The sequence below is a fragment of the Prunus persica genome, chromosome G4, assembly GCF_000346465.2.
Source record: "Prunus persica cultivar Lovell chromosome G4, Prunus_persica_NCBIv2, whole genome shotgun sequence".
In the NCBI taxonomy this organism is placed as follows: Eukaryota; Viridiplantae; Streptophyta; class Magnoliopsida; order Rosales; family Rosaceae; genus Prunus; species Prunus persica.
The window spans coordinates 7,520,758-7,544,706 of NC_034012.1; the positions used below are offsets into that span (position 1 = coordinate 7,520,758).

Here is a 23,949-nt window from a genome sequence, read left to right on the forward strand (position 1 = left end):
ATAAATTAAATAATTATTTATATCATAGAATCTCACATTATAATTCATCAGAAAAACTGAATTTAAAATTAACTAGATGGGTGACAAAAAAAATTTCAATTATAAATTTACTCGAAATTGGCTCAACTCATGTCGTTTGTAGAGCAAGCTCGAGCTTAAGCATGGGTGTCTCAGCTCATTTGTGTAATAAGCTTGAGCTTGATATGCTTAATAACAAATGCTATAGAGATCCAATGTAGGTAAGTGAAGATCATATGTGTCAACTGCTTCATCTTGATATTCCCTTTCTTTTACCAGCTACAAATAAGAAAATTACATATGGTAATGTTTAGTGCTAAAACACATAAACCATTTCCTAGGTAGACAGAAAACCTAATTATACAAAGCCCAAAAACAAATCAAAAGCAGAAAAGCAGGGATCATCTGTGCTGTTGCATTTCAGCCTTTAATTTTCCACGTATGGGCGCACCGGGGCCCGCTCGCAATCCCCTCGTAGTATTTGGATTCGAGCTTTTGCTTGTTCCAAACTTTCACAAAGTCTGAAAATAGTTGGCGTGCAGACTCAGACGAAAGATCGGAGAAGAACACATCTTTCTCTTCTTTCAGCCATGTAGAAAACTCATTGTTCTTGGAAAAATAGTCATCAGTGGACAGCTCTTGGAACTCAATTTTCTGAACGAAAAATTATAATTTCCTAAGTCCTAACTATCAGAAAATTCATGCTCAAGAAAAAGATACCTTCAAACACCATAATCAACAAGGCGTATCAGCATCATCAAGTAATCAAATATTAGAAACGCAAAGGGTCCCTTGCCAACTAGTCAAACTTCCTGAAACCTAATTCTACTTTCTACACCCACAATAACTTCTACTTAAACCAAGGTGCATCTAAATTTCTTACGAGTTCACAATTTTTTAACAATTCATCATTATTCATTGAACAGGAGCTTATAATGTTGGATAAACTTCATCTTCCCTAGAGATGGTCTTAATGCAATAAAACTACGGAGCAAACATTTGTCCATTTACAAATATACTCTGTCTAGGTCTTCTTTGAGCATCAGTGGCACCTTTCCATAGGTTGAGCACCATACGCTCTTAATTGCAACAAGAAACATTTCCAAACATAACTAAAGAAACACTACTTCATGAGAAATATAACTTGCTTGCATGAAAAGAGAACTTGTAATAAAAACTGCACATTGGAGCAATATCTTGTAAGTTGTTTTCTGGTTTCTAAAATTGAACATCACAATTAGGTACCCATGGAAACTATGTGTTGCTGCTCTCCCTGCTCCCCGATTTTACTATACATCCCCTCACACAATCTAAACTTTTGATGCCCTTTAGAGATCTATGCAATAAGAATGTCTAAACGGTCGAAATCAAAGCCTTGCCAACTTTAGAGAACCTATGCAAACTTTACCTGACTATCTCACTTCTTCAATAACTCGGATCAGTTGAATTACACTAAAAGTACCAAAGATTCTGCTAACATATTCAAGCATTTTGGATTATTTAACATTAAATGTAATGGCAAGTTATCCTTTTTTGTAAGAAGTATGTTGCTTCCCCAAGGATTAAAAGGCACAGAGAAAATCCAGATTATACACAGTTGGGACAACATAAAACATGAAAATTTTATTTCATAATTAGAAATAAGAAAGCTTACCAAGTGGCGATCACCTTTGTGATGTTTACTTTTGTGCTTATCCTTTGTCTTCTTTTCTGAGGCACAATAGTATGTCAACATGATAAGTAATTTCCTATAAAGAGCCTCATCCTCGATAGGCAAATTAGTAACCACGGAAGTTTCTTGGATCATAATCCAATAGAAGACATTACTAAATGGTAAGTCAAATAATATAATTTTTTCTAGTTAACCTCCTAGTTTTTTGGTTATTGATATATAATTTATCATTATTCAACCAGTAGGTATATGATGACAGCTTGAGGTCAAATCAAAATGAATTTACTCTTAGACCCGATAAGTTTGATTCAATGAGTATCACGAAGTGATATTATGTTAGACCAGTAACCAATTGAAAATCCATCCTAAACTAGTGAAGAATATAAACTGATACAACAATTTTCACATTGTTCAAACTGATAACAAAATCTAAACCCAAAAAGTCATATAATTTCAAATGATGAAGTACGAGCCTCATGCTCATATGGAATTGATATACCTTTATCAGAATGGTGTTTCGAGTGCTTATGTGACCTTTTCTTGTCCTTTGACTTCTCCTTCTTATCACTCCTTCTGCTCTTCCTTTCCTCATCTTCTACAGGTCTACGCCTCTTACCTTTTCTCTCATCTGTACTTCCACATTAGGAAAAAACAAAGAAACCATAAGAACAAGCAACCATATACTCTTTTGGTTGCAAAAAGGAAACAAATGAAACAATGAATAATCAAATGGAACCAAACCCACATTCCAGTATACTCCATGAGCAATAAATTACACAAATTTAGTGGAAACCCACAAAAATTTGTTTGATTAATGACAACATATTAGGAAAATAATAAAAAAATCAAAATTTTCAACAAAGTCTGCAAGTAACCCACGTCTGAAAGCTATCTATTTGGCTCCACTGAGACGTGAGATTAAACCATAACAACAAAAGCTATGAAAAAGAGAATGTTTTCTTCAACTGTTTCTTTACCTATCTCGATTTTCGCTTGATTTCTCAGCAACCAACCGGAGAGAAAGGAAAAACAAAAAAGGGAAGAGAGATTTTGAGTACCTTCAGAATCTGAAGAAGTGCTCCTTTTCCTACTCTTCTTCTTCTCCTCGGATTTCCTGTCGCTTCCCATTTGTATGCAGACGCGAGAGAGAGAGAAATAGAGAGAGAAAGAGAGAGAGCAAAGCAACCTAAGGCTAAGGGAAAGCCTGGCGTACGCGGGTCGCAGAACCGTTAATCGTTTGGATCGGACCCACGGGCCGTAGGATCGGGTCGACTTTTGGGCCGCAGATCATAAACCGACCCATGGAAATTGATCCATAATTACTTTTCAAAATTCTGATAAAATGACTAATGAGTATTTGATAAACAAGCAATTTACAGAATTATTTTCCAATTCCTTTGGACACATAAGTCTCACCCAACCTGATTATTACACAGGCTACATTGTGTTTTTCTTGATCAAAGGTGATTGTGATGAGGAAAAAGATGATTCTGATGAGGAAAATGCGAGTGTTTTGCATTCACTAAAAAGTTCGGATTTTGAATGTTGAAAAATTATGAAAGAATGATTCTTAAAGGAAAAAGCATGAATTTCTACAACAAAATAAAAGTTTACAATATCATGAATTAAAACCAGATAGGGTCATCGAATGCAAAGAAAAGAAAATTTTTTACGGTACGAATTAATCATTTTGAGTTATTAAAATGAATGGTTTTTGGTTTTTTTGGTTATTTTGTTGACGAGACCAATCAACTTCTTTAGTTGAGTTCTTCTGATTGTAATGTCTACCTAGTTGAGTTCCATCATTAGGTTGTACTTATCCATTTGATCTATTTTAGATATATCCATGCATGTTTGGTTTGATACTAGTTTTAAAATGGAAACTGAATTTTTTTATTTATTTGAGGTGTTGGTGAGATCAATATGAAGTCATATTTTAGTATTTACCGCTGTCAAATTATATTCATGTCTCCTTCTTAGTAAGACTTGGACATGGAATTTTAAAAAAGAAAAGAAAAAAACCGTGATAAAATCCTTGCGGAAGAAGAAATGATATATGAACCCTAACCTTGTATATGGCAAAAAGAAAACAATCACAGTAGTCCTTGAGTTAAGCTTTCTTTGCTTGCTGCTATCTGCAGGTACTAACAATTCACAAATGAACATTACTATTAAAGATGGCTAAAGGAATGAATGTGGTCTAACATGGCTAAAAGTTCTCTACTGTGCAACCAGAGGGAAGAAATATTTCAATTGAAATTCTCTTCCATCTGCTAGAGACTGGTAGAGTGCATTCCAATCGGACCTGACCTTAAGATCCAGTGGGAACATTCAGGTTAGACATATCTTCATCATAGCCCGGGCAAAGTCCATCCGGAAAGTTGATCCATTGTCTGAAGCATAACCTCTCACCTATCAGGCTGTCCTCTCATTAGCTCTGGTAGTAATGAGTGTCAAATCCTGCCCAGACGATACCTATGATGATAGTTGCTGAACTTATGGCATACCCCTCCGGGCAGGCTTCTCACTCATGCCCCTTGATGCCGTTGGGATGATGCCACGGGGGCTGCCATGGGTTATCCTTGCCTACTCTTCTTGTTACCCTTGTCTTCACAGAAAACTCTCGTTTCTTCAGTTAATTTTTTCTCTCTTCGTGCGTAATTTATCAGGTAAAAATATTCTTGCAACCTTAACCCTTTCATACCATACCTTGCCATTAACTACCTGGATCGGTTCTTATCCAAGCCAGATATTCTGGTAATTAAAGAGCTTGATTTTCTTGAATTTGGTGAAGGAGGCGACAGCCTGAGGTTAGTTTTCTTTCAAGTCAGGACAAAAAACACACAAAAATGGCCCAGACCCGCCTAGGCGGGCGCCTAGCGCCTAGGCCGAGTTTTTAGAGTTTTTTTTTTTTTTTTTTTTCTCTCTCTCTCTCTGATGATTCAGTCGGCTTTAATTGTTTATAGTTGGTGCTCTTCCTTTTGCAATATGACTATGTGTTGTGCTAATTTAATTGGCTTGATATTTGCAAAGTTGCAAATGCCGTTGTTACAAGCCTGGAGAAGTCCAGAAGCGGACAAGTATGGGACAATTGTTAGAGTTGGCGAATCGATTAGGAGAGATTTTGTTATAATCAATCTGGTAGCAAAACTTTCAAACTCCATTCCTCCTTTAAATTGGTGGAGAGATTGGATGAGAGTGTACAGCAGTTTGCAGTTATTATTATGTCTCAAGTTGCCCATTTGTGCATCCTGCTGTTTTGGTGGAAACTTATGCACAAGGGGAATGTCGTCTCACACTATGTCAATGATCTTGAAGGACATGATCGGATTAAATCTGTATATATATATATATATATACCTTCGATGTTGCCTGTAATGCATTTATGCTTTTGGACTATATTTTGATTGAATTGTGTTTAAATCTTATAAAGCATCTTGGTGTGTCTTAAAGTTTACCAGTTTGATATACCTAAATGTTTAATACTTTCTTGTCTCAAAGCGTGAATTTTGTCATGCACAATTGAAATATGTGATATATATATGTGTAGTATTCATGCCCTTTTTTCGTTTATTCATCACTGTGTGTGTGTTATGGTTGTAGACAAATGCAGTTCCGCAATGATATTATGAACTCAGGAAACTTCTGTTTCAAGTTTCCCTCCTTAATCTACATTCAAAAAAGTATAGTCTAGGGGAATTGAGGGGTGGGAATAGCCAAAATGCATCTCAGATACAGTACAAATAGAATATGATCTTTTTTCATTTCCATGTATTTGATTTTAGTATATATTTGGCCAAAGTTTCTAATCTTCTTCATTTTACAGGAAGTGGAGGCGGCATTTGCTTTCTGGGGTACTCCAGAAGGTGATCCGGTCCATCCTGCTGAGTGTATGCAGCAGAATCTGGAGAAAGTTAGGCGTCATAGAGTCAATGTTGATGGCAATGTCTGAGCAATGCAGCATTTACAAACATGCAGTGGATATATACTCGGCAATCATTTGAATTCCCAACTGTCATGCGACATCTTGACACGTACCCAACGAAGAATCTCCATTTCTTTTCTCTTTTTCTGAAAAGATGCTCGGGTGCCACATGAGGAAGCATGGAAGAGATAAATATTGTCTTTCCCAGTAGTGGCATTTACATCGCACATGTAAGCTCACGTATTTCTTTGATTGCTGAACTAATACTATAAAGGGCCATTCTCCTCACCTGTTTTTCATGACAAAGGTAGGCACTTTCAATCACTGATCAACTTTGTAATCATATGATGGAGAAAATAAGACATTGGTACTAGCATCCTAAACTAGTGAAGAATATATACTGATACAACATTTTTCACATTGTTCAAACTGATAGCAAAATCTAAACCCAAAAACTCATATAATTTCAAATGATGAAGTACGAGCCTCATGCTCATATGGAATTGATATACCTTTATTCGAAATTGTTCATAAGAATTTCAAATGAATGGTGTTTTGAGTGCTTATGTGACCTTTTCTTGTCCTTTGACTTCTCCTTCTTGTCACCCCTTCTGCTCTTCCTTTCCTCATCTTCTACAGGTCTATGCCCCTTACCTTTTCTCTCATCTGTACTTCCACACTAGGAGAAACAGTTGGGTCTGGATTCCCTGTCTCCTTGAAGTTGTGAAGGCTCAAGACTGAATGAACTCGCATCCAATCTTCCCAATGTTGTGCCCTCCTTCAGGTATAAAACAAAACAAATCAGAAATTAGATTAATCTATTTGAGCTCCAAACAAGAAGAAATGAAGAATAAGGAACAGAAATTGTGAGTTGAGTACCTAGAAGACTGACGGTTTCACTGTCAGTAAAACCTCTGAGTGAGAACAGATGAAGCGTCTGAGTGATATTGTCATCAGCTTTTGGAATCTCAGCCGTGGCTTATCATAATAGGAGCAGACACTCTCTCCTACCAGTCAAAAGTGGATAAAAAGGACCATCAGTCTGTTTTTACAGATAGGGCAAACACATCAGAGAAGAAGGCAGCTAAAACTAAAAGTGCAGGGAAACACATCAGAAAAGCAATCAAATAATCTTGTTAAGTGCTTGTAGTTTTTCCACTTAAATACTGAGGAACTACTGAATGTGTGAGTTACAATAATTGACAAGCACCAAAGATGGAAAACTGAATCTGTGGTAGTTTTGCTTTTCTAATTTGTAATAAGATGGAAAGAGAAAGAAACTGAAAAGTTTTGCCTTAGAGGTTGTTTTAGATACATTGGAAAATGGAGCCTGATACATATAAATTAAGTCAATATATACTTCATACTAAAATCTCATAAAATTAAGTTGTCTTATTTGATGTGTGAGGAATAAAAACTGCCAAAAATTATCTTGAGAAAATGATTCTTCCGAAAAATTATTTTTCATACTTAGCCAATATTTTTACATAAAACAATTTTTCATGTATGATATGAATGCATAAAGAGACCTAAGGTCAATCTAGGTAAAAAAACCTTAGGTGTTCAATCCACAAAGAGTTTTACAAGAATGACCTAACTCTTACGTACTTATTGAATAAATATTTACTTGAATAAGCTCCTCCTAAGACAGTACTCATAAGGGTCCAAAATTTGAGAGCTAGAGCCCAAAAGAAATGTAGATAAAGCCCAAAATCAAAACGACGACGGACCTCAAAAATAACGTAAATGCCCTAAAATGAACAGGATTGCTCTAATATCTGCTAGCTTTTACGTCGAATAGGACGAGACACCTTGGGAGGTGAAGAGGATTGCGCTAATTTTTTGGTTTATTATCACATTCTTAGAGATATTTCTGGTTTATTGCAATGTGTGTCTATTTTTTGAAGTTAATGCAGTTCTCTTTGACAATGAACATGAGTATTTTGTATGGTGTTATCTATTAACTATGAATTAGAATATTATTGTTTCATTTCGATGGCTCTGTTTTGTATAGAAATATTTTTAATCTTTTACACGTTGACCCCCAAAATGAAAATTCCTGGATCCTTCACTGATCATAATTCATCTACTTCTCTATATTCAATGAATTGATACTATATACTAGCTAGAGTAGCACTTATGCATGCACACTTTGTACTAAATTATATATAAACTCAAGCAGGATCTTGTAATAATGGGAGACCATGAATTTGGACCCATGATTTTTTTAAACAAAATTGAGACTACCAGCGACACTATGAAGGAGGCAAACTCGTTTGTGGAAGTAGGATTTTTTTTTTTTTTTTTTTTTTTTTTTTTTTTTTTTGGTTTCATTTGGTAGACTGCCAATATATGGGGGAGGGAGATTCAAACTGTGTAAGCCCTGATCAAAAGGTGGACTTATCCCACCAAGTCATCAGAAAGAGTGTTTTGCTCTGTGTACAAAATGGGAAATCCTGCAATACCAACTTCTATGCATTAACACTTTGCAACTATATCACCAAGCACTAAAGGGGAAAGGGGAGCAGAACACAAATCCTCTTTACAAATTACTTGTTCACATTCATTTCAATACTCAAATTTTATATCCGAAGCACTATGAGTAATATATGTAACTGCAACTGCAAGTGTTTAAGTGAGAAAGCTCAAGTTTATTTTTTAATTGATTGCTTAGAAGAAATGAAAAGCTACAACACAACTACCCAAGGAAACTAAATTATATTGCAGGAATATCTTTTGCTACTAATAATTAAATGACAGTTGGATTTAGAGAAGCGTATGCAAGCAGCTCCTCATTGCTTTCAATTATGGTCATGTCTTCTTCTTTCAACGTCACCGACGCTTCTATGCCTTCCCCATCGCTCAAATCCATCAACATAATTGTATTCTTGAACGTACTACGAGTACTCACCCACGATGGCTTTCCCCATCCAAATTCGATTTCGTACAAGGGAAGCCTGCACCAGCTGCTGCAAGTATTGGTTTCTAAATCATCCTTTTCCGCGAGGTTGCCAGACCCTTTAATGGCTTGAAATATATCCTCACCAGTAACACCATTCGGATACTTTTCCTTGTATTGCTCAATGCCTTTCCTGAGTTTAACAACCAAGCTTTCAAATTTTACCTCACTTTCCATTGACCTTGCTGCAAACATCCACACAAAATTCCCCAATATGTTTTCTGCCAAGCCCTGCGGCGATCTCTTGCGCATATTCACAACCGGACACCACATAGATGGCTTTATAACACCCAACTTTGATCTGGATGCTTGTATTATGCATTTCCAAATGAGCGCAGACACTACTTCAACCCGTGTAGGGTTTGGCACTGTGGTGGCAGCTTTGGACTTGAGAGCAGCAATCTTTGAGGCATCAAATACAAATCTCTTTGTTATACAGTTTTTGTCAGAAAGTATTATTGAAAACTGGGGTGAGCTGAAGAAATCCAGGGGAGGGAAAAGAGAAGATGCAACACCAAATTCTACATGATCAGTAGTACTTGCCAAGCCAAGTGCAATTGCAGCCCATCTTTTGATGAATGCGCTGAGGGTAGAGGCATCGGCGACCTTATGTAGAATGCTGACTCCAATTGCCAATCCACCACATTGAAACAAGCTGGCCTGAACTAGTAGAATATAGCCTGCTTCGGCTTGTTTGGATTCTATAGCAGTTGGAAGAAATTGATTTAGGACCTCAAAATCGGGTTTCTCCAAAATCTTCGATATGGGACAGTTGACTTGTGCGTCAAGAAATGCAGCCCCGTGGTCATTGCAGGTGATCGAGGCATTATATACGAATTCCCCTGCAAAGGGGTAAAAATGAGTGAGGGCTTCAGATAATGATCTCTTTAGAAGCTTGGATTTTTCAGCAAACAAAGATTTGTGATCAATATTGCCCTCATCACTAGTACTGGGATAGAAGAGAAGTAGTGGGGTATAAATTTCGGATTGAAACTGATCAAAAACAGAGAGGTTGAATTTTTTAAGTTGGTGAGGAGTTGGAGAGGATGGTTCAATTGTTTCCTTGTGAATGACTTCAACCTTGATCTCTGAAACCATCTTTTGCTCCACAGTCTAAACTTGAGTTTCCCCTCCATTTAAAAAGACTCAGATTCATCATGCAATGGAAGTCAACTTCATTCATTTCTTGTACGCATTGTTTAGTATACCATATGTCACTCGTGGAAAGGAAAAATTTTAGAGGACTTTTGAAAGTTGGATCCATCTGTATTTTTTGAATTATATAAAGAGCCTTATTGATCTTTAAAATGTATATTCTAATTTCTCACTGTTACAACTTCGAAGAGCATGTGTTTCCTTGCGTGACAATTATTATATTGCCACCGACAATTGTCATTTTAAGTTGAAATTGTAAAATTACCTAATTCCCTCTTGTAAAAAGCAACTATAGAATACTAATATAATAACAATAATTAGACAATAAAAAATTCACAAATGTAGTGTTATCTCACTCTTTTTTAGTTCCAAGCCCATCATACTAGTTCGTATTATGTTTTTGGCCCTATAGTTTGGGCAAAGTTCCACTTTAGTCTTATAGCTTACTAGTTGCAATCCAATTTGTCTTAAATTTGCTTGCCGAATTGGAGGTTTTAAGTTTTTTCTGGCATGTGTAATTTTCTCCATATCAAACCAATTTATTTTTTTGTTTGGTCGCTGGAGATGTTGTACTCATATTTGGCAATGTAGCTACTCTGTACTTTTTACTGTGTTATCAATAAAATTACTATCGCTTTTAATTAAAAAAAAAAAGTCAGCACGTTTGGGACACATATGAGAGTAAAGACATTAATCACAATATGAGCCATTGAATGTGCTTCAATCTAACAGCCTAAAATGTGTGTCCCCCTCAGAGAAGCAGCTGCAAGAAGCTCCTCATTGCTTTCAATTATTGCCATGTCTTCTTCTTTCAAAGTCACGACGCTTCCTTCATAAATAAATAAATAAAAAAAGTCACGGACGATTCTATGCCATTCCCATCTCTCAAATCCATCAACAGAACTGTATTCTTCACTGCACTAAAAGTCTACGAGTACTCACCCATGATGGCTTCCCCAATCCACATTCGGTTCATCCAATACACAGAAGACATGTGAAAATATACTCCAATACACATAAGATATAAAAATAAAATATTTCCAAATGAGTGCTGACACTACTTCAACTCGCGTGGGATTTGGCACGGTGTCACTGGCAGCTTTGTTACACAATTTTCTATAGCGAATTCCACAGTTGGTTGGGGAGAGTTGAAAAAATCTTGTGGTGGGAAGAGAGTAGATGCAACACCAAACTCTGTAGGAAAGCAGAACATGATCAGAAGTACTGGCTGAGCCAAGGGCAATCGCATCCCAGCTTTTGATGAATGTGCTCAGTGTCGAGGCATCGGCGACCTTATGTGAAATGCTGACCCCAATTGTCAATCCGCTACATTCAAACAAGTTGACTTGAACTAGAAGAAGATGGCCAGCCTCAGCTTGTTTCAGGATCCCAAAATCGGGTTTGTCCAAAACCTTCGATATGGGACAGTAGACTTGGGATTCAATAAATCCAGCCCCATGGTCATTGCAGCTGATTGAGACATTATATTCAAATTCCCCTGCAAAGACATAGAAGTGACTGAGGGCTTCAGATAATGATGTTTTTAGAAGGTGTGATCTTTCAGAAAACAAAGAATGGTGATCAACCTCATCATCACTATTGTTGCTGGGATACAAGAGAAGTAGCGGGACATAAATTTCAGGAGTTATCTGATCAAAAATAGAGAGCTTGGATTTTGCAAGATGGTGAGGAGTTGGAGAGGATGGCTTAATTGTTTCCTTGTGGATGATTTCAACCTTGATCTCTGAAGCCATCTTTTGCTCCACACTTAGATTTTCATAACAAGACAGAGTCAACGGCAGCTCCTCTGTAATTGGGAAAACTTCATTCATTTATAGCATCATCCATTGTTTACTCTACCATATGTGACTCGTGGAAAGGAAAAATTATTAAAGAAGGACAATGATTTTGGACAATGATTCAATACCATTGCAACAGATTGAATCATTATAATTGAGCTTTCCTGCAAAGGGATAGAAGTGGGTGAGGGTTTCAGACAATGATCTTTTGAGTATCTTGGATCTTTTGGCTCCCGCACGGCTGTACTATTTAATAAAAAGATAATTTAAAAAAAGACCCAGTATAGCCGCCCGGCTATACTATTTATTTAAATATATTATCTTTAATTGTATAGCCGTGCGGCTATACTATTGATTTTATTAAAAAATTAAAAAATACAAGAGGACCCGCCTATCGCCCCGTGGCCTTTTTTTTAATGTTTTTTAAGGGTATAGCCGACCGGCTATACTATTAATTTAAAAAATTGAAAAAGCCACAGTAGAGCCGGGCGGCTATACTATTTATTAAAAAAGAATGAAGAAAAAATTAAACATGAAAATTCATACGTATGTCTACATTATGTGTATTATACATTTGCTTTTTAAAAAATGTGTATTTTACTGAGTCTTTAAGACGTATACAAAAAACATAAATATTATTAAAAAATACATACATACATGTATATACTGATATTAAACGAAAAAAATACTAAATTCTTTATACATATAATAACTCTGATGACGCATTTAGTAGTGAAAGCTCATGACTTTGTGTCTAGACTATCTAAGCTTCAAGAGCCTATATCTAAATGACTCAAATATAAAAATTGAAAAACAAAAACAAGATGGTTATCAAACGGATCCTAAAATATATTAGTTGGCAACTCAAACCTATACATTGGGAACGCACAAGAGGTCGTCGACCATAACGTATGAATAGCAATTTGTACATATACTATGATAACAAGAATCTTTTAACTGCAACTTGGTTTACAAAAACTAGAGTGCATGCAGTTTCTTGAAAACAGTTTCCACAGAAGGGAAGTCAACATCAAAACCATAACTTTGCCCTCCATACTGCACATAAAGGTACTCTTTTGGAGATGAGGGTGGGGGCAGAATTTGGAAGATTTCAGGTATGTCTGATGTTGGGGGTGAAGGTATGTCTTTTTTCTTCATAGAATAGTAAACATCAGCTATAAGAAGCCAAATAAGATCAGGGTCCATAGATGCAAAACCTTGAAGGGCATTTACAGATGCATCACGGAGACCAACCACGCCACTACAAGCAATCCCTACCACAAGACCGCTGACCTTCTTGAGGACAACTTCCAATGCCGAAGTACTCCTTCTGTTTCGGGACAATTCAGCAATCATGTTGAGCACTGCAACCTGGACTTTGAGATTAGAAGTTTCGGCCAAGGAGTCCTCTGAAGAAGTGGAAGTGCTTCTGTAAGGAAGTTGCAAAGGGATTTTTTCTTTTAAGTTGGGCTTTCTATGGAATGGGGAGGTAGACAGAAGTTTCCAGAAGTGGGAGCCATCAGTGTGGAAGCGTCGTGAAAAGAAATCTCCTCCACAAATTTGCACTGTGTTGCTCACCACACATAAACATCTTCGAACAGCCTGAAAACCCGTAGGCAACAAGAGTTACAATCTGCTAAAAAGGAAGCATATAATCAATTGTCTCATGAGTCAGCAAATTTCTTGGTAAAGAAATTAAAGCACATAAAGCCACCAACATAAGAGTCTCGTCCAAGTCACAAAAGGACTAGAGCAAGTAAAAACGCAATGCCTGTGCAGGATTTAGACAAGCAGCAAAGGGAAAGAATGGTCACGCACCACTGGATTTTTATTTTGAATACAAATAACCAGGAAAGGCCAGATTTTATTCATTGCTGGAAGCAACCTGTTCTCATCAGCCCCTTCATCAGCAGCATCCAACATATCTTGGAGATAATATAGTGAATATGACTCAATCACTTCTTCAATTGCTTCCTTAGCAGCTCTCTCATGGCAATAAGCCTCTTCCACTTTTGCCAATGACATAACACCATCCTTCATATATAGAAGTGGGGAAGAAAATGTTCATTCATCATTGGATGGACAAGCAAAACGCACAGCTACTACCAATCAAAATTAAGATAGTAGCCGTATCTTGGGTAAGAAAAGAGTAAAGCATCTTATAAAATTACAAAAGAAGCAAAAGAAAGGCAAAGGGTCTTCTCATGGTTCACATTATCACATAATTACTTGGCATCTGTATGCATAACCTCACAGAACGGAAAGGGACAGAAAACAAATGGAGCAGAAAGTTACCTCGACTATATCCAAGGCCACCAGACAAGCAGCTTGCCTTCCTGAAGCTAGTAGAGGGGTTGCAGCCATAATACATGAACTGGCAATAGCTCCAACTGTTCGTCTATATCTCTTTGAATCATTCAGCTTAAACAAAATGCTCTCCCATTGCTCTACATGCATAATATATTTCATTAAACAAGGTATAGTTCAGCGCTATTATTTACATCGCAGGATCCAGAGATTTAACTGCCAAGACAAATATATTACAGAGTACAGACAATGACAATATGCTTATAATCATTGTGTTTCAGATGCTACCTCTATTATCATATCCTGTCAGAACTAACAAGCTGAGTGAAATGAATTGAACACTAACTTATGGAGACTCATGCCAAATACCGGCTGAGTTGAGAAATTACACACTTTAAAATCTCACAACAACATAAAATAAAACAAAAAAGTAGTTATTGAAGAAAAGTATTTAGACTGGAAACCTCAAATCAAAAACCATAAAAGAAAAGAAAAAATCATTTTTCAACCCAATCAAAATAAGCAGACATCAGAAAAGAAAACTGTTTACCTGATTCCACATGGGACATAAGAATGTCATCATCAACTTTCTTTTCCATATCATGTATTCTAGCCTTGACATCCAACAAATAAGACTCTGCTTGGCTCGGCAATGAACAAGCCTCCCGCTTTGATGCCTTGACAATTTCTGCTACAGCCTAAAGAGAAAAAAACAATTAAGTAAATTTAGGTTTTAGCCATAAAAAAACTTTCACTTTTGGAAAAAGCCAAAGCTTTTTCAAAAAAGACAGAAAAACCTCTCGACTTTCAAATCAAAGACATGCAAATGTAAAGGATTCATTAAGAAATCCAAAAATAAATAAGGGCAATTTTGTCCATTTTGACTTCTTTTAAAAAATTTCTCTCTCCTTTGGGTTTTTCCAAAGTCTCCCAAAGAATTAATATGATAACATTTCTGTCTGACTAAATAAACTAAATACAGTGTTACTATTCCATTTTTCTTGGAAATTCATTTCAACTGTTTCTGATCAACTAAAGAAAATGTAAGCATCCTGTTTTACATGAATTTAATATGCCAATTAAAAATATACATTTATAAACAACAATAATAATTTTGAAACCTATCCTTTCTAATCAAGGGATGTATGAAAAAATAGTGTTTTTGAAATTGAAAACTTCACCGATCTCAACTTAATACAGATACTTTGTGTTTCTTAAACTAGCTTATTATTAAAGCTGAAATAATTACCAATGATACTTAATAATACACATCCTTTTTCTTTCCACCACTTTCCCAGGAATACAGAGCAAAATAATTTAGGTAAGTAATGCAGTTCTTGCCCATTTCCCCAACTCAGAAAAATCCACCAAACCACCAGGTAAGCAATGAGATGATTTTAGTTGCTGAATGAGAAGGGATTCTCATAAAATACAATCTTTAAAGTAAAGGAAAAAGAGACTGTAGCATTCTTTAGTACAGCTCCTGATAAATATGGAATAGCAACCAAAAATACCCAAATAAATAGAATAACTAAACAATAAAAAGATAACCTTTAAAAAGGGAATGGTCAATTCAGGGTGCTGATGCCTGCCAAGAATCTCAAGCTCCACAGAAACAGAGCGCATCTGCATAATAGGAACACAGCTTAGCACTGCAATTTCGCCACCACGCACCCCCCAAATAAAAGGCAAAAAAGGGGAAAGAAAGAAGTAGGGGCTAAAACATCTATGCAAACCAATAGAGGACTTGACATCATGTTCCAAGTAATAAAAATATCAAAACAGATCATGCTAAGAAGGACTATATTTTCTCAGATAATCAGAAGGAAAATTGAGCATATTAATTGCCCTATCAACATGCATCAGAAAATTGAACATATCAGGTGCCCTTAGCATTTATCAACATCAAGGGGTCATGGTGTACCGGCTCCTCAAATAGAGGCAATATCTTATAAGCTACTCCAATATAGGAAAGCATGGCAGCGAGCACATTTGGTACATGAGGGTTAATATCCAAATGGCGTAGTTGCCGACATATTGAATCAATCACATAGTCTGCATTCGCTAGTACTAGGTGTCCAACCTACAAGACAATAAAAATGGAAATGTCATAGGCCAGACAATTGAATCCGAAAAACCGGAACAATATGAGATTGTGTATGCTGCACTGACTCACTGTTGGATAGCCAGATGAAGCAGCCAAGATATGTAATACCGCATCTGAAGCACTTCTAACATGATAGTTTGAAGAAACGAGATTCTCAAGCAACATATAAAGGGATTGATGAAGAAATCCACTAGACACAAAATTTCCTCCAAGGCAGATACCGATTATGCCTATTCCTTCAATAGTAACCTGTTTGAGAAAAGCAAAGCTACAGTGATTTAATGTACATCTACTGAACAAAACAAAACTGATGCAAGATTCACTGCATTTTATGCGCGGTAGGTGGAGAAAAATGTATATTACCTGGTGTAGCATAGCTGTGTCCTGAAAGAAGTTTACACTAATATCTTCAGCTTCATAGTCAGGATGTATGCCCGAAGATTTATGTTCAGTTGGAAGTTCCCATACTTCATGAGATAGATACTCATGTAAAATTCTACCAATACAGTCAATCAAGTGACTCCTTAAACCCTCATCTTGTAAAACCTTCCAACTAGATTCACAAAACATGGAAGATTCGATTTCAAAAGGTTGGCCACCAGCAAACCCTGCACCAGATTCCTGAACCTCTTTCCTTCTTTTTCTTGAGTTTGGAAATATCCTTGTGAAAAAATCAGTGGCTTGATCGGATATACCAAATATAATCTCATTCAGAATACATACAGCAGTGCTTGCCTGGCGCAGTAACTGTCCTGAACCAGTTCTATTATACCATGAATGCCAACTGGATTTGTTATAATCCTTCATACGAATCTCAGAAACTAATTTACGCAAGCAACCCAGTGGAATTTCAGTAATGAGTGACAGATGCTGCCCCTTTTTTATATCTAGCAAGGAAACATGAAAAATCTGATGTCAGTACAGAGCAATGAGGATGTAAGTTGAAAGTTGAAACCAAACAATTCAATGTAAAGAGCTGAAATTACCTGTCATCAAGGATAAACCTACAAGTCTAAGAATTCCTGAAAGAGCTTCGTATAGTTTTCGACTTCCAATGTGAAAAAACCAAGGAGGCATGTGCGGAAGCTCATAATTCTTCTGTGCATCATTTGATGCATATGGTATACCTTTCTCCTGGGTGTCTTTTATCTTTGAATTTTGAGGAACAGCAGCCATGATTGTCAGGCAATCGCTGGTAATGTTAGTTCCAGCTTTCAACTCGGATACAGAGTCAAGGTAAACTACTGAGGATGACCTCGATTTAATAAGCTTATCAAGAGAACCAGCAAATACGGAATTCTGACTCATACAAACAGAAAAAGTGTCCAGGAAACGAGTAGCTGTTACCTAGGAATTCCCAAGGAAAAAAAATGTCATAGGCAAGAATAAAGAACTTCAAACTGATACTATAAGGACTATGAGAAACAAATGCATGTCGGATTTACATATGACAATAACAGACATTATGCCTGCCCTAGACTTTTTCTTTCTACATTGAAAACTCTTGAAATATTGTATTATGTGAACAAACTGTAGTTCGGAGATTAGATGATTACACAGGCATGAAGTATTCATAATTTAACAAAGAAAAAAAAAAAGAAATCTTTTTGTTTTATGAAAGTATGGCTACTAGTAGAATTTTTTGTCAATTACTGATGATATAGTAAACCATTGGTCAATCACATAGGTTGTCCGTAATTTTTGTTTTAAACTGAAGTTTTTTTTTATCTTGTTTCTCCAAATTACATGACATTTATACTATCAAGCATGCAGTTAAAGAAGTTTGTTTTGCTGAACTTGGAAAACAGAGAATCTGACAATTTTTTTTTTAGAGGTGCTTTTATATTTATATATGAAGATATAAATTATCAATATTAAAAATATCAACTGGAGAAAGCTCACGTGTAACTCAAAACATACATGCTAAAATTACCAAGAAAATATCACACATACTGGACAAAAATTTAACATATGAAGGATGTGATTGAAGTAGAAATTTAACATATGTCACACATACTGGAGACTGAAGGATGTGATCCACCACAAACAGAGGACCAGAATAATACATTATTACAAGTAACTGCTGAGCGTGTGATAGTGCAAGTGATTCCTCACTCCCAAGCACCACTTTTGGAAGCTTATCAATGAGCCTGGTAACATAATTAAGTTCTTGTAAGAATTTTTTCCTTTCGAAAGGGCAGGACCAACTACACCCAATATTTTGTCTAATATCAAATGAAGCACAAACCTGGTAAAAATCTGAGCAACATCATGTCCCAATTGATTTTCTCCAATCAATGTGAATAAATTCCGAAGGGATTCTTGTGCACCTGCAGACACCTCTTCAGAGTCATCAATAACCAAAGCACATAAGCACTCCTGCATGAGTAGTAGCAAGACATATGTTAGCTTGAACTGGAACATATGTTAGCTTGAACTGGAAGTTCAAGTTTAGTCCTTATAAATCAAAGCAAATTGATTTAATTCAGGATGATGAACATGCTGATAAGTAAAAAATGATGAGAACAAGAAACGGAAGCTTCTTTGCTTCAGCTGGAGATAAGACATGTAAAGACGCATTAAGATTCATGAACAGCCTGAATACAGAAGCGGTGGAAGACGTTAAATGAATACCCCCAAAAAAAAAAAAAAAAAAAAAACCTCAGGTATGCATGAAGTACCGGATCAGGACCTGATGGGATATGCATCCTGCACACAAAATTCAAGACAGGTGTCCAACCAGGGTGTTTGTCAAGCACAGAGCATGGACATTATGAGAAACAGAACTGCATGAAATATGTTTCCCGGTTGTAGGAATCAAAAATGTACTCAACATTTCAGACCAAAAACTGACACTCAACACGTGCACAATTTTAACTAAATATACGAATCTCAAGAACCAATTCACACACCAGACAGGTTCACAAGTTAAACAAGTCAAAAAGTGCACTCTGTAACTGGAAAAGAAAAAAAAAAGTATGCACTCAATTCTATTTATATTGTGCAAGGCAAATGCATCAACTATGCAATGAGAGCGAAAAGGAATCATAAGCACAAAAACACAAATATAATTTTCAGCTAACCAGAAGCATTTGTCTACTCTGCCTTAGTGTATAGCCGCACTTTGACAACAGTCCTCGTATGGATGCCAGGAGCCCTTGCCTCACTTTTTTTGCTGGATGAATGCAAATCTAACAAATAATTGAAGGATTTACTAATAGAATAAAAGCACTAAAATTTCAGAAAGAAAAACATTGCAAGATTGGAAATGATGTAAATAGCCCATGTACAATAATTAATTAGTAGCAACTGAAACGAAGGAACGTACATGTCGAAAAGTTGCACCCAAAATTTTATCCACATGGATTGATGTTTTCTCAATCCAATCATTAGTACGATCCACATGCAAAGATCTATCACCTTTGCCAGAATCAGCTTTCTTCTCAGATTGGGAAGTAGTTGGAATTACTTTATTACTTGAATCTTCCATTACCATTTTACTTGGACCATGTGCCTTAACAGGCAACTTACGGAGCTCATCCATTAAAGATTGTGTAGATTCATACTTTTTTGAATTGGACTCAGAAGTAACCGTTACGGGCATATCAAGTCTAGATAAATTAGCATCATCCTGCAGAACTATCATCAGATACTCAGCCAAACCTCTAACTGCTTGATCAATTGCATCCCCACTTCCTGCAGCCCCACTGGTCATTGTTTTCGAGGCATGCAAAACTTTGGCAAATTGACTAACAACACCAGGTAAAAAGAAGGCTAATGCATCAGCAGTACCAACCTGTAGGGAAAAAATGTTGTGAATCAAACTAACCCAAAGGTACTGACTTGTAAGATTGCAATTTGCAGTGAAGGATGTTTATCATACATAAAAAATTTCAGAACCTATATGGGTCTGTTCATGTGCCACGCAAAAATAAAGAACTGGTTGTCATGCTTGAGACTAGCAAAAATAAATAAATGAAACAAAATGTGATATTTTTATCATTCAAAGTCGATGTTGTGAACAAACTCTAAAATAAAATATCACGAAAATAAAGTATTTAAAATGAAATACATGGCTAAGTACAGTTCAATTCTTATTAAGCACTCCAGTTGGTTCATAAAGTGTCAAACAAAGTATTTAAGCTTTTTTAAAGGATGAGCACAACGTAAAATTAAGAGGGGGCAAAAACAGAGAAACGCAAATTCAAATTTTATAAATTAACCAAAGCTACAAATAGTTAGAACCTACATGAAATCACAAGAGTACCTTAGCAACAAGCACACGCAGAGTCATAAAGGCCTCAATACGAAGCCTTGCACTACCTAGATGTCCTCGGGCAGCCTCAGTATCTGCAGCCTTTTCATAAAAAAACAAAAGAAATAAATAAAAGATGAAAACTTCAAATGATACAGGATAATCAACTTTTACACAAACAATTTAACATACGGTGAGAAGAAGAGACAGCCAGTGTCCAACAGCTGCAGAAGCAGCTTGTGATTGTAGAAATGCAAGTAAACATTCATCTGGTTCTGAATCGTACTTTGAAGATCTACTGAGAGGATCTTTTAAGTCTCTATTTTCTAAAAGCATAGGCACTCCAAAGATTTGTTTACATGCACAGGACTCATCAGAGCATGGAAGTAAATTCAGAAGCATTGCCCTGAAACACTTAATAACTCCTTCACGAAACTCTTCTGACGCATCAGATGGAGAAAGCAAAGCCCCATAAGTCAATTTTTTCAGCACTACAACCAACTGCAAAAGGATATTATTGCACTTCAAATGAAAAGACCAGGTTCAAAAGGTGATGCAAGTATAACGTACCAGTTCTAGGACAACAATTCACATGGACAAATGCATTCATACAACATATAAGCCAATTTTGAACTCATAGCAAAACCGTACCATTTTTTTGATAGGAAATATAACATTTTATTAAATGTGAAGAGGGACAGAATAAGACACACAATGTCTCCATCCATGCAATGCAAAGAATACAAATAAGCCAATTGCAGGGGGAGAACGTTACAATTAATTCTCCATCTTTTCTACATGTCCCAATTTGAAGGTTTAAAACATTGATGGATTACAAATGTAATGTTACGTATAAGCAAACGCAATCAAACAAATCAAAGGGATATAATGTTGGATCATGTAATATTATTCATCTTGACAAGAAATTATCTACATGAGAAAATATGTATCACAAGGGCTATAGCTCAGTTAGGTATAGCACCTAGTTTACACACACACCAATATTTTTCAGTTCAGAGTCCATCAGTACATGGATTTATTTTGGACGAAGAACAGCAACACTCATCCTATTAAAGTTTGTCTAATAAAACAGTAATTAATAAATCTACATGTCCGTAATGTGGAACAGATCCAAGCAATTGCTAGTCAAAACGGATTACCTGATCTGCAGATCCTAAAAGACACTTCTTGAGAAGTTCCTCCAGGCACTGAAGCACACCTTCAGCAACACTATCACTCACTTTTTGGGGCTTTTTTGGGACATTAGAGCTCACAACTTTTTCTTTGGAACCAAGCTTCTTTGAGGTTCTACAGTCGACAGCCGCATCCAATAGAAGCAGCAAGGGAAACAACGTATAGCTGAAAGGTAAACAAAGATGTCAAGAAAATAATTGCTTAGTATACATAATTATACACACACTTTTTGCAGGCAGTGGTTTGGAACCTATGGCTGGAACGTAACAGGAGAATTTTTGAGGATTATAAGGGAGGGGGAGTGGCAGAGTTATGGGATAGAGTGAAGTTTTGGGCTGCCCTTTGGGCATCAACTTCCCTTGCCTTTAAGGATGTACCCTATCCTACAATTATGCGCAATCTGCAGGCCGTAGTATCTTAAGGGGTTGTTTTATGTTTGGTTGGTTAGTTAATGTGTTGAGTGGCCTTGTGTTTGTTTCACCGGCTAGTGTTTTTTCTTTTTATCTGCGTTCTAAATGCCCTTGTTTTGTTCCTTACAATTTGAATAAAAATGTTTCTATTCAAAAAAAAAAAAAAAAAAAAAAAATTATACACACACTTTTTGAATTCTTTTACAAGTTTGTACGACAGGTATATGTGATGAAACCATGTTTCCTCGGGTGTGGATCACCAGGAACAAGATTCATTATGAAATTGAACAATGAGACACGAAGTCCACTAGTGACAAAGTGAAGATTTTGCTCCTCCACCACCCAGATCATATTATATCAATATAGCACTCAACTAAATTTTAAAACAATTTGAATAAGAATGATGTAATTTGTGCCCTCTAACCAATGAGTATAGCTCGGATAGGCTGAGATCAAGTTATGTGCAACTGGGGTGAGGTGAGGAATTTGGTTTCCTACAATACACAGCAACCAAATTCCGTCAACTCCATTAACTCACCCAACCTTCGAAGATTGTGCCAATCACTAAAACTTAAAACAAACACATTCATGCTTTAATTTCAAATTATTAAGGCAACAAACTCGATCAAGTTACGGATGATTCATCCATCAGTCAAAAGCTCACCTCACCGTTATATACTTATGCATACAAGTATATAAAGACTAAAACATGCACATTGAAGCAGATATATGTATACACACATGTATATATATTTATAAACATGTACATACATCTTTTAGAAAGCTTTCTGCTCAAGATGGCATTTAAGCATAGAAAGGCTGCAAATTTCAGGCAAAGAAGCAAACTTTTCACAGAGGATTACAGCGCTTACTCGAAGAAGGGCTGGAGAGCTTGAGAGGGAGACTGGCGAAGGAAATGAAGCAAAGAAGAGAGAGAAGAGGAGTGCTTCTTAGGGTTTTGGAGAAGCTCCAGAAGCTCAAAGCAGTAGGCTTTTAGCTGCGTAAACACTCTGCTTCTTTCTTCTTCCGCTGGGTCGACGATTTCATCGATTTCCACCATTGCAGACTGCAGAGAGACGACGACGGGGACTTGAGAACCGCGAAATTGAAAGACGGTTTCTAGGAGTTCTTATTTTTTGGCAAAAAATAACCCAAAACGGGTTAACGTCCGGTTCAAGTTTTCCCGGGCCGTAAAACCCGACCGTCGGGGCAGCGGAACCTGTCCAATTATTCTTAACCCTGGGCTCAGCAAGGATCCATCTCGACCTCATGTTGGGCTTTGTGGGCCGCCACGTGTCTAGGCAATTTGTTCTGTTTAATGAAATTTTTTATTAGAATTTTTCTATACAACAACAAAATCACTTTGAATGATAAAACAAGTTCACAAGAAAAGTGAACAATTGTATTTTACTAATTGGGTTTATATTGAAATGGGTAATCTTGCTTCATTTTATCCGCCAATTTGCTCCTTATATTTTACAGATTTTCCAATTTCTTATATTTAACTTGATTCTTTCATATTTCAATACCTCACTTTTAACCGATCACGTATTGAATCAACGACTAAATCTGAAATACAACGACAACCCCGTGTTAAATCAACATATCATCATATTATATCTCATGTCTACAATGATTTCCCAAAATTCTTACAATCCCGCACGAATGGATTGACTAACTAAAGCTGACCACAAATCATGTTTGGATCATATACATAATGATTGTAGTGGATTACAGTACATTAACTTTGACATATGACCGCCTCTTTCTTCTGGCAGGGACCAAAAAAAAACAAAACAAACAAAACAAAAAAAAAAAAAAAAGCTAGTTTTCGTCGAATAGTAATTCAGTACTGAATTCAAAGGTTATGAAAGCCAAGTTAAAGACCACATATACGGTCAAATACGTTGTACCTTTCACATGGCAGCAAAAGAGGACCATCTGCTTAATTAGTATGTTTAGAAATTAATTATCTTGTTAATTATACGTGAAAGGGTTTAAGTGGTTATCTTGCTTTCTTTTTCTTTTGTTTTTTACTTATTTTTTTGACTAAGGTAAATTTGAACTCGGTGGTTTGGCTTTGACTATATTGTCCAAGTTATGTTTGCCCTAAATTCCTTGGATGAGTTGGGACATGAAAGAAAAACG

The 23,949-nt window shown here is 36.4% G+C and overlaps 3 protein-coding genes and 1 pseudogene across 3 annotated transcripts; all 4 read right to left on the reverse strand.

The window, feature by feature from the left end:
• On the reverse strand, positions 84-2,889 carry LOC18780497 (protein pxr-1). The gene is made up of 4 exons (XM_007212113.2): positions 2,749-2,889; positions 2,190-2,318; positions 1,673-1,728; positions 84-672 (listed from the first exon to the last, which is right to left on the reverse strand). The coding sequence occupies exons 1-4, from the start codon at positions 2,816-2,818 to the stop codon at positions 439-441; spliced, it is 489 nt and encodes a 162-aa protein (XP_007212175.1). The 5' UTR covers positions 2,819-2,889; the 3' UTR covers positions 84-438.
• LOC109948545 (BAHD acyltransferase At5g47980-like) lies at positions 8,246-9,687 on the reverse strand. Its single transcript, XM_020561840.1, has one exon. The coding sequence runs from the start codon at positions 9,670-9,672 to the stop codon at positions 8,365-8,367; it is 1,308 nt and encodes a 435-aa protein (XP_020417429.1). The 5' UTR covers positions 9,673-9,687; the 3' UTR covers positions 8,246-8,364.
• LOC109948546 lies at positions 10,277-11,680 on the reverse strand (annotated as a pseudogene).
• LOC18778936 lies at positions 12,201-22,935 on the reverse strand. Its single transcript, XM_007213447.2, has 17 exons — positions 22,674-22,935; positions 21,358-21,556; positions 20,390-20,698; positions 20,210-20,299; positions 19,271-19,738; positions 19,026-19,133; positions 18,191-18,321; positions 17,960-18,092; positions 16,929-17,289; positions 16,306-16,829; positions 16,012-16,191; positions 15,760-15,918; positions 15,387-15,461; positions 14,386-14,533; positions 13,824-13,975; positions 13,347-13,562; positions 12,201-13,130 (listed from the first exon to the last, which is right to left on the reverse strand). Exons 1-17 carry the CDS (start codon positions 22,859-22,861, stop codon positions 12,507-12,509), a joined length of 4,065 nt encoding a protein of 1,354 aa, XP_007213509.2. The 5' UTR covers positions 22,862-22,935; the 3' UTR covers positions 12,201-12,506.